This window comes from Plectropomus leopardus, chromosome 6 (genome assembly GCF_026936395.1).
Source record: "Plectropomus leopardus strain MGB_pleo_1.0 chromosome 6, ASM2693639v1, whole genome shotgun sequence".
Lineage (NCBI taxonomy): Eukaryota > Metazoa > Chordata > Actinopteri > Perciformes > Serranidae > Plectropomus > Plectropomus leopardus.
The window spans coordinates 13,917,757-13,937,625 of NC_142181.1; the positions used below are offsets into that span (position 1 = coordinate 13,917,757).

General features: G+C 39.6%; 1 protein-coding gene across 1 annotated transcript in view; it reads right to left on the reverse strand.

The window, feature by feature from the left end:
• Positions 1–19,869, reverse strand: part of pid1 (phosphotyrosine interaction domain containing 1) — a 39,323-nt gene that overhangs the window by 12,280 nt on the left and 7,174 nt on the right. Inside the window, exon 2 of the mRNA XM_042487285.2 lies at positions 12,097–12,243. Coding sequence (XP_042343219.1) covers positions 12,097–12,243 — 147 coding nt within the window. The remainder of the gene's footprint in view (positions 1–12,096; positions 12,244–19,869) is intronic.

Genomic DNA, 19,869 nt, shown 5'->3' on the forward strand with positions numbered 1-19,869 from the left:
AAGGGTTATGTACTGGGCTTTGCGCCCAGGACCAGTTGCCAGGCAACCAGCAAAAACATTGGTGGTAACGTCGATTTTTGTACAGATTAAACAAAAGTCAGGTAATACAGAGGCAACAGTTAAATGGTATTGTAAAACAAAGACAAAAAATATTCAAATACCTATTACTACTGACATATATGGATGTGTAATGCATTCACTTGACTTGACTTGCTTTTCTGAATTTATGGGATTATTATCTAAGAATTCTGAGAGGAATTTTTTAGAGAAAAAAATTGCTCTGTTTTTCTGATTTAACAAAGTCATTATGTCAGAATTAGTGTGATTATTATTTTATTTTATTATTTTATTATTTTATTTTCAGACTACAAGCAGAATTTTAGCTTTTAGCATCCACCGTGACATAAAAAACAAATAAGTTATTAACCATTTTAATAAAGGGATGCACAACATTGGATTTTTTGCCAATATCGGATATGCCCATACATAACAACTCATTTGGCCGATAACTGATATTGATATCACTATATCCACTTTTCCCAACCTTATTTTAGTAATCATCATGCCTGTAATGAACACATCATACATCATATTATGAATACTCATATACTGAAGGCCCACCAGCAGATGGACAAATGAAATACATTTCTATTCAGTGTATCAAATATTCATTCATTGTCCAAAGTAAAAAAAAAGCCAATATTGATGAGATGCCAATATTATCAGTTCAGTGAATCTTTGTTCATTAACCATGCCTCGCAGGCCAAAATTGTGGGTTGGGAGACTCCTCTGTTATACACACTCACACATAAACACACGTTCACCACTTGTTTTTGCAATTTTTCCTTCTTTTTATGGGAAATCTGCATGTTTTCATCTTCGTAGGCATCTTCATATTAAGGAAAAACATAACTTTTTTATCACATCCATAACTCATTCTTGGGGGTTACAAGTCCATATTGCCTGGTTTTAAGGGGCCACAAACCTAAATGATGATTGTGAGTCACTGCTCTGGTTCCCAAAGTCTCATCCATGTGCGCTGAGTAAAATGTATAGTTAGTAATACATATAGTACATTCTGGCTCATTAGGTTCTTTCTCTGCATGTTTACAACACTGTGAAAGACTCCACAACTATTACTCATTAAAAGCATACAATATATTGTAGCACACGCATGCCAGCACAGTCACTCTGACCACTGCCAGCAACAATGCTTTCTGTTTGTAATGATAAATGAGGCAAACCGATTTTAACATTTAGCATTTTTGGATGAATCACTGGATGCAAACCTAACAATGCCTGAAAAACCACAATTATGGCATGACAAAAGAGAAACAGACAGCTTTGCAGGGAGGCAGGGACAGAGAGGGAAACGTATTGTTGAAAACAGATGGAGAGCAAAACCGATAGAAAACAACTGAAATGCAAAGAAGGACAGAAGAAAGTGAGGGATACACAGAGGGAGACAGTGAAAACATCCGCAGCCCAGTGAGCCAGCCGGTGGAAAAAGAGACAGGAACATCCTGGTCCAATCACACACAGCACACACTGTCCATGTGTCCGTCTGTGTCGGTATGAGTCTGTATCTGTGTGTAAGCTCACAGGCATGCATGTGTGTATGAGAGGTGCAGAGCCTGGGCAGCTGTTGCTGCTGGAGTCACAGCTGGTTCGGCTATCAGCAGAGAAAGGACCAGAGGGGATGAGAAGAAACGAAGAGGAGGTCTGGGAAAAGGAGAGGGAGGAAGAGAGACTTGGAGGAATCAGTGAGGAGACACCTGTCCCTACGGACAGGCTTTGGGAACGAGGAGACAGAAGAAGAAAGGGGTTGAGATGACAGGAAGAGGGACTGAGAGCAGAACAAGGAGGCAGTTGTTGAGGAGATCGGTTTGGTCCTGATGGATCAGGTCTGGGAACAGACCGTGATGTGACGGTACAAACAGTCCGCTACACTTGTGCAAGTCGTAGTTTTCAGCATTAGATACTTTCCCAGACACGAGTCCAAGGACACAGCGGTGGTGCAGACAAAACAAACAGACTATCTCTCAATCTGTGTCTGTTTTCCTTTCTGCCCCCCATGGCCTCATTTTGTTCCAACCAGCAAAAGTTTGCGTTCTTTTCCAAATGGCACAAGATTAGATGTCAGTGTGAAAATACGATTGTTTTTGTTCAGGCCTCAATGGCTGCCTAGTTGGAAACATCTCAGGCTCGTATCTGGCAGCCGTTATCTAATGTTGTTTGCCAACAGTAAGAAGCATACCTGATATTATCAGTGTCCAAAAGAAGCTTGTAGCTTTCAAACAGTCAGATATTAGTAGATATTAACACAGTTATAAGGTTTGCTACATCATTTTTTAAAAGGAATAATTGAAATTTTTCGGAAAAATGCTTATGGCCTTTCTTGCTGAGAGTCAGATAAGAAGAGTGATAGCCTTTCAGAGGGCAGCCCTAATAACCCCAGTGAATATTTTTGACCCCTTATGCATGTCGACCTATAGGTTTATTTTGCTACTCTTCAGTTTACTGCATAGCTGACATTGTTAAAAGAATTTTGTGGCTCAAAATGAAGCCACTTATCAGTACGGCTACCTGAGGGGAGAAATGAAGCTTGCAACTATGTTTCTGTAGCTATAATCTCAGAATAAGCAGCGGCACTAGCTCACTGAGTCAAAAAAGTGCCGGACTAAAAGGGAAGGCCTCGTAAATTTCACTTAAATTTCAGTTTTTTTTTCTTTAAAATTAACAAATTAGTAACCGGTTAGTAGGTATCGAGCGAATAAAGGCAAAGTTAACCAAAAATGAAATCCTTATTCTAAATATTAATGGTGCTGGCCCCAAAAATCCAGCATTGTTTAGGGCATCATGACACTGGGATAAAGACAGACACTGAGACCAAAATAAAAAGGATACAGCATGTTCTATAGATAAAACACAACTGTCACACTCTGGCGCTCTCCCTGAGTAGGCCTCTGTGTCTCGATCCCCAAACATGACTGGGAATCCACTGCTTTGGGAATGAAGCATTCCTGAGGAGGTTGTTAACATTCCTCTAAACTTATTGAATCAGCACAGTGCAGCTGGCTCGGCTTGCCATGGCATGTAAAGATGGATGAGGTTTTTTTTTGTGTGTATTTGCCTGTTTGTGTTGCGCAGCGAGAAGACGATGCTGTGTATTCGTGTGTTTGTGTAAATACAAAACAGAGTCTCAGTTTTGTCAAGACAGGAGCACCTCAGTGTTTATGAGAGACGCTTTCACATTCCCAGCCCTTTCAACATATATGGCAAGATCCTCCATACTCTGATGGTAGCAATAAAATTTGTCTTTCTTGAGCTACACATTAACCTCTACTCCAGTGATACTATGTACTGAGTCAATACGTTTACGTGATGTTAGAAAAAGTCGAAGTATTGTGTTAGTCTGAAATCATACTAAATTGAATTTCTCAAAGTCAGACCAGCACACTCAGATAATGCAGTTGGGAATCGGGTTTTGATTCAGGAGGTCACACTGCATAAATACCGGGAAAAACAAAAGTAGAATGGAAGAAAACAAAACAAAAGGGAAAAAGTAAAGGATAGGGTATGTATGAAATGACAGCGCCCAAAGGTTATCCATGTTTTTGACCGTTTTAACATGCAACCCGTTTGTCGCTTACTACCTTGTTTGGTATGTGACGCAGCAGTTCAACCGGGAGAAGGTGTAAAAGCAGCTAGCTGAAAGGGGGCATATCACCACCTACCGTGGCAGAGTCGGACAGACCTCCGTCAATGAATGATTCTCCCCGTGCTACTGGGACAAGGACTAAATGGCCTAATTGCAGGGGCGCCCTGTAGCTCCCCTGGTTGTGCAGGCGCCCCATATACCAAGGATATGTCCTTGCCCCAGCAGCCGCAGGTTCGATTCCACCCTCAGCCCTTCACTGAATGTCATCCCCATTCTCTCCCCACTTTCACTCTGGTGCTATCCCATCAAATAAAGGCAAGAAAACAAAAAATTATAGGAGGAGAAAAGACTTTTCAATTCCACAAAATATGGTCCACACAAATTTGCAATGCAACACAAAAAGGCTGTTTTACAACCTTTTTTTCTTACCTACACATGCTATTTGGTCAAAGCACCAACAAATACTGTAACTGCTGTACATGAGCTCTTCACTGGGCCCATTAGGCTGCAGAGCACGTTCATCTAGGCTACATTTTTGCACAGGGAATGTTTTGTGCACCACTTTAAAGATGTTATAGGAGGCAGGGCATGCATACTCGAAGAAGAGACGTCACGTGTTTATCAGGCCATCGTGATTCAAGTCACACCAGTGCAAACACAGAACATTTCAGATGCACTGGGCAGATTCTAACTTGCACATGGTTGTACTCTCAAGTCTTTGTCCTGGTCTCACATTAGTAGAAAGTTACACTGAAATAGTTGATTCTACCATAGAGATGGCAAGTGCAACAGTGAAAGTGAGTGACACAGAGACAAAGAGAGAAGAGGACTAAACTCGAGATTTTGTTTGGTCTTACTGTACAGAGAGTACTGTCTTTCATCAGGGAAAAGTCAAACATCATGGGTCTGACAGAAGCCCTGAACTGCTGCCCAGTCTGGCTCCTACGCTGACGGGTCTCAGTGCCAGCATAGACAACACACTAGTTAACCTGAACCAGAGTCTGAACTGCCTCTCAACCCCTTTCCCCTCCGGTTTCAATACAAACATTTAAAGGGTAACCATTGTTTTTCAACTCGGATCTTATCTTCTCATGCTTTTTTGTCTAAGTGACTCATGGGCACAACCATTTTTAAAACTGGTCCTGTACTGAGCTGGGCTGCAGTGTAACCACTGGGGGCATCAATGTGCTTGTTTTTGAAACTGGCAAGCTCATATTGTTATTTTAAGTGTCTGACTACATAATGGAAAGGATCCCTACAGAGACAGATATTATTGTTGAAGAGCAACATCCTTTTTGTTTAACCACAAACAACCCCAAAATCACAACTGCCACACCCACTAACTCAATTTAAACAGTAAGTTATTGTACCACCCTAAAACACACTTCATTTAAAGTTGACTGAGACAAAAAAAACCTCACAAAAACATCTTGGAATAATCTTTTCTGTTCTTACAATCCTCTACTGTGGTTTGGTAAATTTACTAAAATTACTGTTTATTTAAAAGGAGTCTTAGGGCTTACAAAAAAGTGATTTCTGGGCTGTTTCTGATTGCATGGAAATGATCTTACTCTTATCTGATAATAATAATAATTGACACTTTACAGAAGTCAAAAGATCATGAAATAGAATATATTCAAATACATAATGAAATACACACATTACAATTCATATGACATTAATAAGCCATAAAAAGCAGTTAGAAACAGATGGGTTTTGATGAGTGATTTGAACTGGGAAAGATCTCTGCGGGGATCCTTAAAATCGCTTAAAATAACAATCTGAGCCTGTTAGTGACAAAACAAGCACTTTAAGTAGAAATACACTGACGATGCACACATGCCCCAAGTGGTTAGACTGTAGCTTTTTTCGGCTGCAGCACTCTTGCTCAACACTAAACTGTTGTCCTCATACGTCACTTAGACAGAAAAACATGGAAAAATTGAGTCCAGGTTAAAAAATACCAAAGTTATACATAAAGCAAGAGATTATCCAGGAATGTTTGTACGTTCTCACAGTTGATGGAGCTACGTAACGTCCATAACGTGTCAACAGATCTGCCTTGTCTTTATCAGTAAACACATACACATAAAGAGAGAAACACTGATACAAAGGCTCTATTAGAAAAAAACACAGACCTACACACATTCAGCAGGGGACGGGGAGCACCGGTCATCTCCGCCTGGCTGTTAATCATCATTTAACTGTCATCACTGTGCGTTCTGTTCTCTGTTCACTTGAGGAGAAGTGACGGTATATCCAGCTCGCTGACTGACATCAGAATACCAAGTACAGAGGGACAAAAAACCCTCTCTGCCTGACAGATTAGATAAGGACATGGTAGTGTTAATGACGTCAGTGTGGGAGAATCACACAGTATCAGTGGTTTGGTTTAAACATATAGGAGCGAAATGATGCCTGGCAGAAGTGGCAGACAGCACAATATCAGGACCCTGAAACTGAAGAGGCTACAGGGGACTCAGCCATCACTAACATCATTTACACTTTTCCAACTGTGACATCTATCTGTGATGCCTATTATTCACCTTCGGTCAACACTTATTGGCCTAATGAGTGTCGATCATATCTTAAAGACAAATCTCAAGTGCATCTCAAGTGCATCTCGAGGCATACAGTCGAGCGGTAAAAATGCACCTCACTCCGAGATGCACAAGATCGCGTCAGGCCAAACACCTGCCGAAAAGCAGCCCACAATAGAGAAACCATTTTCCCATTGTGTCCCGAGTGACAGGAAGTGACCAAGTGGAAAGCGGTCACTGAGGCAGTCGTGCTGCAATTATGCTAAAGATACGGCGCCCATATATACAGTGGAAAAGCTTGGGTTTTATTTGCATGCTGAAAACTATCAACCTCAGGTATGTGCTGTGAGTATTCTGCTGAAGTTGCCCTGCCTCATCTGTACATCTGAACAGGTGAGAAGATCACTGGAAAGCTGGAAGGGATGTCGTTTTACTCCACTACAACAGACCTATGGCCCACTAACTTGACCACAATGAATAACATTTGTTAACATGCAACTGTTTAAAGATGGTCTCATGATTTCAGAACTGATCATTTTTAATGCTCTAATGTTTCAATTGCAAAACTGTGCAATTTGCAAAACTGACTTGAAGCCCTCCATATTTTTCAGTTTGCCTTTGTTAATTTTTATTGCTAAAATCAAAGCAAAACTTGTTCTGAGCATTTTCTGTGTCATTTGTAGTTTGTTTTTAAGAGGGAAAAAAAATCGATTCGAATGGTAAATCCATTTTGGCGTGAAAAAAATCAGTATTTTTAGGCCATATCACCCAGCCCTAACTGCAAGCAATGTTTCTTTGTACCTTTTCAACTCGGTGTGATGAACCAATGCCAAATAAGTTTAAACATCCAGTAAACAAAATCTAAGTTAAGGAGAAATTAACAGCAACTGATGACATTTCTAGGAGCTGATCACATGACCTCACTCATAGTTAACACCTTTAGCTACAAATTCAAATTTTGGGCTTTCATTACCTTTATAGTGATAGCTAAGGAGAAAGTCTTTGTGTTAAAGTAAGCTAACCAACTGCCTGCTGTAGCTTTATATTTGCCAGACAGGATATGAAAGACGTATTAACCTTTTCATGACAGTGAATGTGTTTATTTCCCATAATGACATAAGATCTAAAGCAACAGATGAAAAAAGGCAGCAATCAAAATGTTTGCTGCATAATTTTTGTCTTGGTCGGATGATTGATTCACTGTTGCAGCTCAACTCTTCACATCTTCGACACAAAGATGATCTTTTCGCAGCATTTTGGTGACGGGAATTTCCACTCCACATCCATAATAGAACTGCGACAGTCTACACACAGCCTCACCAACGACTGCTACAAGTGTAAGGTGGATGTGAATCAGACACTTGTGTGTGTACATTAACTCTATGCAAGGTTTATATCCATAGCCAAGGGCCATGCAAAAGCATACATTTATAAAATGTAATTTGGCTGTGTGGGGTTAAAGCTTGACAAGTCCAAAAATGCAACTCTGAAGACACAAGAGCAGAGACTTAAAGGCAACCTCGATTGTAAGTTAATACTTGTATATTATTTTTTTTTTATAAGAAAATGATTACATGCCGTCATAATCAAAAAAAATTCCTCACACTTTCTGCGTGAATATACCTCCTTCCTGAAACGCTCGGTTTCTGCACCTATCTCTTTAAGCCCCCTCACATAAAAGCCCAGTCTGCTCTGATTGGTCATTGCAGCCAGACTGACTCACAGAGTTTGGTGGCACTTTCTACCTTGAAATAAAAAGCAATCAAAGCCTCTAAACCAAAACCTTCCCAACCAGCAGGAATATGATCCCAAATCAACAACACTGGCAACCGAGATTATGTTTCCCTGACATTAGCGTGTAGCTACATGTAGCACTGAACATGATGTTAACACTTGCTGTAGCGTGCCTGGAGCAGATGACCACGTAAAGGGATCCATCAGCTGATGTTGAAAGTATAAAGAAACACTGGAAACAGTTTTTTCAGAACAGTCGGAAACCTGAGGGCTTTCCTCATAGGAATTACTTTTACATGTTTACATCGTTACATGAAACTTTTATTATGAACATCCGTAGCTTCATATATATGACTGAAAAATTAAGAAGATAGCATAATAGGTGAAGTCAAAATAAAACATATTTCTTTGTGAGAGACATGAGAAGTTCATACAGTGGTACAGTTATAGAAATAAAAGGTAGATTATATACCTTTTTTAAACTCTTGGAATTTAGGAAAGAAACTAAATTCAAACTTCAAGAGTAAGGAGCTGAGTTGTTTTTGAGCTGACTCCAATGTATTTGTCATTAAGTATGACTGTGGAGCTGGCACGGCTGTAAAGTGCACTGAGCACATTTTCTCAATGGACGCGAAGTGGACTGCTTTGACAGCAGCAGGCCAGGCAGGGCAATGAGAGGTGGCCTTTCATCCTCGCTAGCTGTTAGCTTTGGCATAGGGACAGCAGCCCTCAGCCAGCCTTCCCGTCTGCCTGCAAACTGGGAGCACAACTGGGGGCTGCGAGAGAACGCAGTGAAGAGAGCAGAAGGTCGAGAAATGAAAGAGAGGGAACACAAAACACCGCGTGAGAAGAATAAGTGGTATCATATTGTATTGTAGCATTTAAAGGAGGGAAAAAATATGTTTGTTTTCCCAGTTTCCTCCCTTGAAAAGAAAATATTGTCTCTTTGAGGTCTTACAGCAGAAGCCGAGGTTTCTGAAGCAGGTGGGCAGACAGATATGCAGACAGGCAGGTAGTGACTCAGACAGGAAGTTACACAAGCCAACAGATGCAGGCAGCGAGACAGACAGACCTGCATATAAGGAGGCCGCAGACAGATGAGGGAAATGAATATTTTGTATGGCTGGTATTCTGCTGAATAGCCGTAGTGGTATCCATGGCAACATGGCTTTGGCATGCTCAGTAATGCTGGAAAGAGCTGCGAGTAGAGAAGAGGAGCGGGCAGGTCCAGCTTTGTGCAGCGTGCACCGAGACAATTTATCAATATTAATCTTCTATCATGGCAGTGATTACCACAAGAGGCTACTCTGTGTGTGTGTGTGTGTGTGTGTGTGTGTGTGTGTGTGTGTGTGTGTGTGTGTGTGTGTGTGTGTGTGTGTGTGTGTGTGTGTGTCTGCTTTATTTAGTCCCACTGAAAAATGATGCATCATTACACTGTGTAGTTTGGATAAACAGCTGGTTAGCTGCAATGCCATCTGAAAATCAAAACAATTTCTAGTGCATGCTGGGTAATTAGCCTCGATGTCCATTATCTCAAGGGTTTCTCCCATGTTAAAGTATATTAAAGTACAAATTTTCATGGATACAATTTCAAAACTGTTCTCTGACTTTCTAAGGGCCTATATAAATTTATTTATTTATTTATTTCATTATTATTTTTTTCCCACTTGCCAGCAGATTCAAACTCTACTCAAACATAAATTCTAGATGGCACACATGACGGGAAAGACAGAGCGGCGAGAAAATGAAGAAACGTACATGATGGTCACACAACGACACATATTAAAGCTACGTTATTATTTGCCGTTATGTTACATTTCGTGGAAGGTTATCCATGACAGATTACTGTAGCAATTTTAATGATATACAACACAATTTAATGACTTTTCCAAAACTTAAAATATTTTTGACTGATTCCATGACTTTTCCAGGTTTCAGGTTCCAGGTGGGAACCTCGAGAAAGGTGTGGGTGGAGCATCTTCAAGCTAAATATGCTCTAACTGCCATTTCACTATAACTTTAAAACAGTGAATAAACTGTGCACACTGCTACACAGTCATGTTTTACATTTTATGGAAAAGAACGTTAAAGAGGACGTGATGATGGTTATTTCCATCAGGACACTGAGTGTAGATGTGCATCAGTTCTTCTTAGTTTTTCTTAACCAACTGAAGTCAACATGACATATTTCTCACTAGTAAAATGTGTTATCATACTAGTCAATTTGTCAAGTATGAGTTTCAATTTTCAGTTTTATTTATAAAGCCATTATCACAAAACACATTTGGACAGAGGGGAAAAAAATCGAAGAATCCTCAGGAAGAGCGGCCGAGGAGGGATCCCTCTTCAAAGATGGACAGATGTGCAACATATGTCATGTAAATAACATTTAAATTACAATAATGACAAAAAAGAAAGAGAGACTGGAAGAGAGAGGGAGAGATGCACAGCAATAATGGTAATAACAGCATCTCATATTAAGCACTGAAAATAGACAAACCATTTCACTGCAGCACATACAAAATGAGAAAATCTTGCTTGATTTGAATGTACCTGGCAGATCAAAAGCTGTCTTTAAGAGGCATGATGACGAGCAAGAAGAGCAGTGTGACAGAGCTGTGTAATAAACAATGCATCGGCTTAACAATGCAAGATCATCAGGAATGTTTTAATTTGAAAGGAAGCCGTCATCTGTCAGCTCTCACCAGAGACAATGTGCTCTGTTTCATTCTCATCTAAATTCACTGGATTAAAGATTAGTTTCTCAATACCACAGACTGTATTTTATAAATCACACTGTTATTTGGGATTTGGTAACTATTACAACACAACTTAGAGTGGGCTTAGAGTGATTTTAAGACAATGAAAACCATGTTTGTCCCCATGTCTGCATGTGTATCTCTTCCAGCCAGACCTAACGTCTCTCGCTACAGGCTGTCTTACTGACTTTCACTTCATGTTCACATTTGAACTTGGGGAGCTTTTGGGAAGTGCTGATGAAGACTCAGCACTTCTGGCCTCTTAGCTGCCGTGAGAGTGTTTCTATAAAAGCACATGTGCATACAGGTCTGTCACGATTAACTACTTTTGTTGGACAATGTATTGTCCCAGAAATAACTGCAATAAACAATGTTATTGTCATTTTGAGACAATTTTATGCCACTGCTGATGACTGCTGGTGAGCTACACTGTGTTGTTTTTGTATTGTTAATTTGTTTATCGTCAGGCACGCACAAGTAAGTGGAGAGAAAGAGAAAAAAAAGGGGAAACCCTGCAGTTCATTCTAGCTTCATGTTGGCAAAAACATCTTCATATATCATATGAAAATTTGATAGTATAATCATGATGAAAATCTTATGTATACACATATATGTAAGTGACTGCTTTCACATGACAGCGTGTGTTCTGTAGAGTGATCCAAAAAACACAGACAAAAACAAAAACAAGCACGGGGACTGTGTGCTCCATGTGTGTTTCTTGGCAATAATTTCAAGAGGAAATTTTTTGTCCCTCAAATTTTAAGGCCAGATATGAAATATTTGGTTAAGCTAGTTGAAGAAGCTTCAACTACTTTTCCAACATGCTTATAAATGGTACGGCTTAAGTGACCAAAAACAACATTTATCGTACAAAACAAAACTTACACCACTTGTAGGTGTCTCACATGGGCCCACAGTTACCTCAGTTTATTTGTTATGCTTACAGTGCTATTGCGCAAGGCAGGCGACTACACAAAGAAGCACTCAGTTACTTTGGAATGGAAGTGTTATGTGTAATAACAGAGCGTGGCTGCTATTTTAATCCGAAGCCGTGTTTGTTTTCTGTTTCGAGGACAGAGAATAGAGAATAGTCAAACAGCTCATTGGACCAAACTCTACATCTGACACTTAGCAGAGCTGGGGAGAGGAGGAAAACAAATGCAGCCGTGCCAGAACACATGCACACACACAAATGCATGTGCCCACACACGCGCATTCAATATTAATTATAAAAGGATGTGATTCAGACACCAAAACTTCGCTATCGTGTGTTGATGAATAAACGTGTGCAGCCAAAAAGAAAGGGAAAAACAGTTGGATTATGGTTCTATTAATGCTATTATAGATTTACTGTTCAGGAACACGGCTGGATTTAAGGATTATCAGGTTCATGTGACCCTACCTTGTATCCAGCATGGGTCCTGCCCTTTGTGAGCGGTGTGGTGGAGCAGAGCTCGATGGCCTCAGGCTCGTGAAAGATCACCGTGGGTAACGGCTCCTTCCTCAGTGTCAGCACATTTAGCTTGGTCTTCAGCATGGTCTGAAAGTGCTGATGGAGAAATGAGAGAAACACACACTGCTTTAGGCAAACCTGCAACCACAACCAGATGAATTTTAAGCCTGTAAGTTAACATTTGTAGTTTCCTAGTCAACACTGCTGGAGGCTCGAAAAAAATGCAACCGCGACATCAGCATTTTAGTGTTTTTAAAATAAGATATTAAGCATGCATGTGTAAATGTGATGTTAAAAAAAAATCATAAAACTGCCATGAGCCTCAACGGGTTAAAATACCAACAAAAGACATCAGGATACGTGAATGCAATTCCAGATTTATAGTACCCACTCTCTCTCTGTCTCTCACACACACGCACACACACAAAAGCACACCCACAGAGCTAATCTCAGTGGTGAAATCTGGAGATGAAGACTGGAAGTGAGATGGTGTGAGAGGTTTTCTCCGCTCAAAGCGGAATGTGAAGAGCAGACGAAGGGAGCTCTGCCCTCGCTGCCTCCATCAAAACAAGAAGAAGAGAGCCGCCTGCTCGCATACTACAGTCCACGGCCAGTGTTTCCTGAAGCCGAGCAGAACCACATGGTGGATCTGGCCCTGTGGAATTTCTGGGCTCCCTCGTAACAGTCAAGACAAAACTGAGCAGCTAATGAAATCAGGACTTTCACAACTAAGGAAAAAACTCAGGCATATGGCATGTCTGCTGGGCTGTTTGTGTGCAGCTCCTCTCTTTTCTCAAAGATAACACAGCACCAGCTATAAGTCTGTGAAAATAATGTATTATACATGGGTGTAAATCTTCAAATCTGATATTTCCCCACATAACTGGTTACTTAGTTTTTATTAGTCTGTGGAATATATTTAACTACTTAGTTAAACTTATTAACAACACAACCGATGTCAGGGCACAACAATGAGGACTGCCTGATTGCCCGGGGCGAGTAAAACACCACATCAGGCCAGTAAATCTGGCACTTTACTCGCCTGATGGGGTTAGTGGTAAAAAAGAATGAAACACGTCGTTTTTTCCAGAGCCGATGATGGAAGTAATCAAGGTGTTGTGCTATCTAACTTCCTTCTCATCTCTGTTGAGACTTTCACAGGCACAGACTTATAGTAAAGACGAAGTTTATAGGCTGAGGCACAAGCAAGCATTTCTATTATCCTGGAAACAGGAGATGAGCTGGGAGGTGTTAGAGATCGTGGATGAAACTCTGACTGGCTTGTCACATTTCCGAAAAAATGTCACAACATGACGATTAAATTAAGTCTTTGTTTTACATGATAACCGCTTATAAATAAAGAGACTGTACTGGAGCAAGTAAAAATGAACTTTTGAGTGTCATCACTCATTGTTAGCAGGTTAGCTCAAAGCATCGCTGTGTCTTAAAGCCTCACGAAGCAGCAACGTCTGTGGACTCTTGGTCTTGTTTGTATGTGTCCTTTATTATTACCCACTAAATACAGATAAATAAAAGTAGTAACAACAGTTGCTAAACTAGTCATCTGTGTTAGTCTGAGAAGATGTCTTAGGGTAACCCCTGTTTTGTTAAATGCAGATTACTTTTACAAATGCATTTTTCTCTTTGGCACTTCAAAGCTGTTTTCCATGTTGGACCTGCACAATGTCCATTTTTTCATGCAACAGATGCTCAACATTTTCAGGCGATGAAAACAGTCAATCCTGCCAAAACAGGCTGCCATCAATCTTCAGTGTTGGTTTGTTTGGCAATGCAGAGAGGAACATCCTCAATCAACTTCTAGAAATAGGTTTGGTGTCTGGTCTCTAAATTCAACGTGGCTGCTGTATCAAATATTGCTCTAAAAAGTATTTTACACATATTAAATTCAAAATATTTGTGACTTTTCTCATGCATCTTTTAGCATTGGTGATTTGTAGTTTGCTTTATCAATATCATGTTCAATTACATTAATCTGACTGCAAATACCTGTCATTTGGTTGTTTTATAATTCTGCTGCTCGATTAATAACAATAGTAAATGTCCTCATAAAAATCGTAATTTTAAGGTTGTGAAATTGTATGTATAAATGACAACAATATTTTTTCTTCAAATTTAAGGTCACATTTGGCCCTAACTAAAAAAAAACAACTATATCCTGTGACGAAGCCCTGCAGTAAAACACACAACCTTTTGGGAAGGAAACCCCAGGCACACCTCCCCAAATCAATCTTCATGTTGAAAACAGAGTAATAAAGAAAAGGAGGGGTGGGGGGGGGTTGTCACGAAAGAGGACGATAAGGCAAGAAAAAAAAGGAGCACATGAAGAAGAAAAAGAGAAAAAGCAAGATGGAGTTGTGAAAGTAAAGCCACATGTGTGTAAACGCTCGCTGACCTCCGCGTCAGCACTTTACAGCTTCCTGACAGCGGCTCACATTCCTGCGGTTGGCCCCGGTACGGAGAAAGAGGGGGGAGGACGGCTGTGGTGGGCTCCCCAACTCCTCCACCCCCCACCAGGAGCAAAAGGCCTGAGCGGAGGGCCGCTTGTGGAGTAACGCTGGAATTCTATTCATAATATTTTTGCTGCATTTTAATGTTTTTTATTTCTCAAGTCCCAACAGTCTCCTCATCAAGTTACTGCTGTTATTGATTCTATTTCTGACTTTAACTTGGACCCTGGAAGGTTTTCTGTCTCCACCATCAGGGCGGTGTGGTCTGGGTCGGTTTTTAGCCGGAAACATGACAAGGGTCATGTCTGCACTTCAGACCCGAATGCTCAACAATGGCTGCTGTCACAAGAAAACCGCAAATCTCCCAATAATGGACCTCTTTCAGGAATATAAACCTTTTTTAAGACACTTGAGCAATCATACAGGGGCCACATCTCCAACATACAATGTAAATGCTTGCTATTAGTGAAAACCTTTTACATGTTGAATATCTTTACCTGATGGACACCCTTAAAATCATTTTAATGTCATACTACTCACAAGCACAACATTCTCAGAGTTGCTATAAAGGCCACGATACACCAAGCTGATGGTAATAATAATAATAATAATAATAATGATAATGATAATAATAATAATAATAATAATAATAATAATAATAATAATCATAACAACAACAATAATAATAACAACAATAATAATAATATATACACTGGCCTTTTTTCAGAGATAATGCCAAACAAGGGCCAGACAAAAATTGAGGTAGAATTTAACAAAGACATTAGAGGCAGAACCATGTTAGAAAACTATGATAACAAAATAAAGGCAGTGAACAATAACAAAAAAAAATTAAAAATTATCCTGATTAATATTATTGTTGTTGTTTTTATTAATATTATTATTAATAATAATAAGCAGGCTCAAGACAAAATAAATGACAAATTTAAAGACAAACTATAGGACAACATCCAATAAAAGCAGGTTTACAAAAATGGGTTTTACGAGGTGATTCAAAAGAAGTCACTGATTCTGCCAGCCTTATCTCCTCTGTCAGGTCATTACAAAAGCACGGTCACCTTTTGTTTTAAGCCTCGCCTTTGAAACAGCCAGAAGGGCCCCACCTGAGGATCTGAGGCTGCGAACTGGCTCACATGGGGTCGACACTGGCAGATGTTGGGCTGTAGGCTGTTGACAATGTTGGGTGTCTTTAACCCTAACTTTTAATTGTGTCCTGCACCATTTAGACTAGTCTGCCCTTGTCAGATGTTTTTTAGCCAATTCAGCATGTTGATTTGGTGTCTTAGACGGTCAGTTGGTGAATGAAATCAGTCCTAACTGGTTGTTCAGCTCAGCACATGAGAAGGGAAACCAAAGTGAGAAAATCAAACACAACAAAGTCAAGAGGGAATGATACTGAGAGAAAGTCATTATAATATAGGTAACAGTTATTTATTTTATTTATTTTTGGCACTGAACTCTTCGTAATTAATTGTGTTAATGTTCGCTAGCGGGTAAATATCATGGTATGTATGGCATGGTATGGTATGGCAACTTTTTAGCCGAGACACAGGCGACGTGAGGCGATGCAACAGTCAGCCTTTTTTAATACTAATTCTCTGACGTCAGGTTAGAGAATCTAGGCCTCAACTCACTGAGCAACTCGAGGGGTCACCAAAATACACACATATCAGAGATCTTATGGCCTTTAAAACTTTAAAACTTTGCCAGAGTTTGACATCCAACACCCTCCTGTTGGGTCCTTAACGCCATGCCCTGTGCTCTTTGGGTCCTATCTGGGATTTTCGCCAACATCCTGAGATGCTTTTAATAGTATGACTATTTCTATACTTATGAGGAACATTTTACAGCCACATTACTGGAACTGCTGAGAATTTCCTCATCAGAGTCGATGAGGAAATATCATTTTAGCGCATAACTTCTTAAACCCAGTTCCCCATTACGATGGATTTTCCTCATTCAGCAATTACTTAATAGTCGTAGAGATAAGATACGCTGTATTTCTGAGAGGACAGGCTACATATAATGAACATGTTAGACTAGCAGGCAGTATACATGCTCATCCTGGATTAAGATTTCCAACTGTTAACATATTACGTGAGAAAAATGTTCTATGTAATGCGGATTAATGAATAAAGTTAAAGGTGGGATGGGTCTTTTTCAATCCTCGTGCATATCTTTACATCTGTTTTTATTGTTGGTAATTACTACCATTACATCTATTTATACTTACTCTCTTTTTATAGTCAGACTTGCCGTAAGTCCAAGCAAACTTTGTAAGCCAGTTATGACATTTACTGTCATAACATTAAAAGGTCTACATATTTAGTAACATGACTGTGATGCTAAAAGCATCCGCACTGACTCACTGCTGCCTGTAATCATTAACACGCATTTAAAGAAGTCACAATAAAAAGAAACTTGGCTGAACATTACCAGAACTCCTTTTAACAGCTTTTACAACAATTCAGTTGTTTGTATTTTATGGATCTCAAGGCTCACATAATATATATTTGCTTAGAAACAGTACAATAAACTATATGCCACAACAATTTTCATATGCCTAACCCTTTTTTTTGAGAGAGAGAGAAAAGTACTAATATTAAAAATGGTCGACTGAGGTCAAACCACACAAACTCTGCCCTGCGAGCTATTTCTGAAGGATCGCTCCACAAGTATGTCCCTGACTGCTGCTAGAAATCACAGTGTGTCATCGACACAAGTGCATGTGCAAATTTTTTTAATTAAATAATTGCTAGTTGCACATTTAAAAACATGTAAACCCAGCTCAACGCTTGGATCCATGAGAAAATCAAGCAGACAGTCTTTGGAGAGTTTGCCCTCCTGTAGTGATGAGCTTAGCAGGTCACAGATGGTAAGTTAAACTTTTGGCCCCCTGAGGAAGCATTCTTACAGAAAAGAGGTTCTCGGGTCAGTCTCATGGTAAGACACTGCATAACAGGGTAAAAACAGACCTCAGCTCTGCCACGCCCACAGAGACACACAAAACAGGGCTTATAGGGATATGTTCATGACAAAACAGCTGGAAATAATGTTAAGAAGCCAGCAGAAGCTAAGTGATAGATGTTCCTTTTTTAACATGATAATCTGAAAAAATACACCACTTGCATACACAAATTGGGCGACTGGTTCATGCTGAGAATGTGGTAAGTCATGCAAAGTAGGGTTAGGAGCTCAACACAGACCTCAAGACCAAAACAGTTTGTCAACAACATTAGCCTGTCTCAGAAACATCTGCATACACCATCCCACACACACATGTAGCGGGCGGGGAGATGAAAAGAGTGTGAGGAGCTCTGAACCAGATGTAGGTCTGTCTGTCTTCAGAGTGCAAGACAGTAGGACGTCACTGTGATCAGGTCGACTGTTCTGCATCTCATCTTTTTCATTTTCAAAAGAGAAGACATTTAAGTGTAGAATCAGACATGGTCCAGGTCCAGAATCATTTCACTGTGCATTTACATAACAAAATACTCTGCATCTCTGTCATCAGGCTGGGGTTTAATTTTGGGGAAGACGCCTGCAATCAGATCTACATTGTCAAAAAAACCATTCACAAGAATTAATGTGGTAAAGGACTTTGAAACAAACAACTGAGTAAGTTAAGAGCATCACATCTTGAGCTCCTCCTGAACTAGCTGACAACACTCACCCCTTTTAAACTAACTTCTGCTTACATTTAGGCACCAAAACGAATTGTGTGTATGCTTACAAATATGTTGAATGCATTTTCGTCCTTTACATAACATTTGCAAAGCTTATTTTAGAACAAGCATTGTTTGCATCCCTGTTTGTTTGCAACAATCTTTTTTTCTCTAACTTTTGCATGTATTGCTACATTTCTTGGGACGTTATGCCACCTGTTAAATCAGTGGAATGCAGTGGTACCAAAAAGTCATTTCATATATCTAATTAGGGGTCGTAGTTCAGTGTGAGTTCAATAAAGCAGAAAAAACAATTTTATGAGCATCAGTTTCTCTTAATTTATTTTGAATTATAAGTTTGATTATTAATAGTTAATGAGACCGATAACTGATACTTGGAAACGATATGTGTTTACAATAAAAATGAAAATCTCTGTCAATATTTAGAATATAACAAACTCCAAAACAAAACTTTGTTTAAATGCCTTTAGCAAATGTTTAATCAAAAGTGAAACATTCAACATCACATGCAGCAAGTTCCCTGCAACTTTTTCTTATAAAATCAAGTGAAAATTTATATGAAAAACGAATAAATAAAAAACAGCTTCCTGGGGTTTTACAAAGATGAAGTTCATTGCATGCAAACACTTTCTTTGAAATTTATAATTAATCAATTTTATCGGCGATCATCACAAATAAAATGCCGATACAAATAATCAGCAAATTGCCAAATATCGGCCCCAATAATCGGCCAGGCCGATAATCTGTCGACCCGCTATAACAGTAGTAAAAGTGTCAAAAACAGACACAATCCGCTGAGGACTTCTCAAAAGGCTCAGAACAGGAGTGGGAAATAAGGCCAGAATCTTTTATGATAGCACGTGTTATTTTATATCACAGTATCCGTGTATCAAAATACAGTGATTGTTTTGTAAATTCAATTAAAAATTGGTTTCAAATAACCATACTGTACTTCCTTACATTTGATTATTTTCTTTTATTTGGGATTTCCATATAATCAAAAAAATACTTTAGTTAGAAAACAAAAGACTCAAAAAGTACGTTTCAAGGTTCAAATGATGCAGAATTCTGTATTTACAACTTTTTTCTCCTCCTTCATGTCTGCACAAATCAAGTAACCTTGCGTAGCACCTGGATTTAAGAGCAAAATCACTGGAGAGTCACAAAGATCAGGCAAGAATCCTGCCCCGAATCGCTCCCATAGTGGAGACAGTATTGCCAAATGTCTCTACCAGAGGACACATTGCTACTGAAGCGTGGTACATATTGCCCAAACGTACCTCAGCATATGGCTAACAGCATATGGCTAAAAGTTTCCAGCTGAAACTCACGCTTGTGTGTACAGCTGCATGCACCAGACTGTAAGCCCCTGTACCATGATGGTCTGATACAAACACACAAACCATTACAGCCCTATAGGAAACACTTCACCCATGTGCTCACCTTTCTTTGAGCATGTACACAAGACACTGCCCAAATGAGGACAAAGTAAAAAAAAAAATGTCCAACTGCGTTACTAGTGACCAAATATTCCACAGGTTACCTTTTAA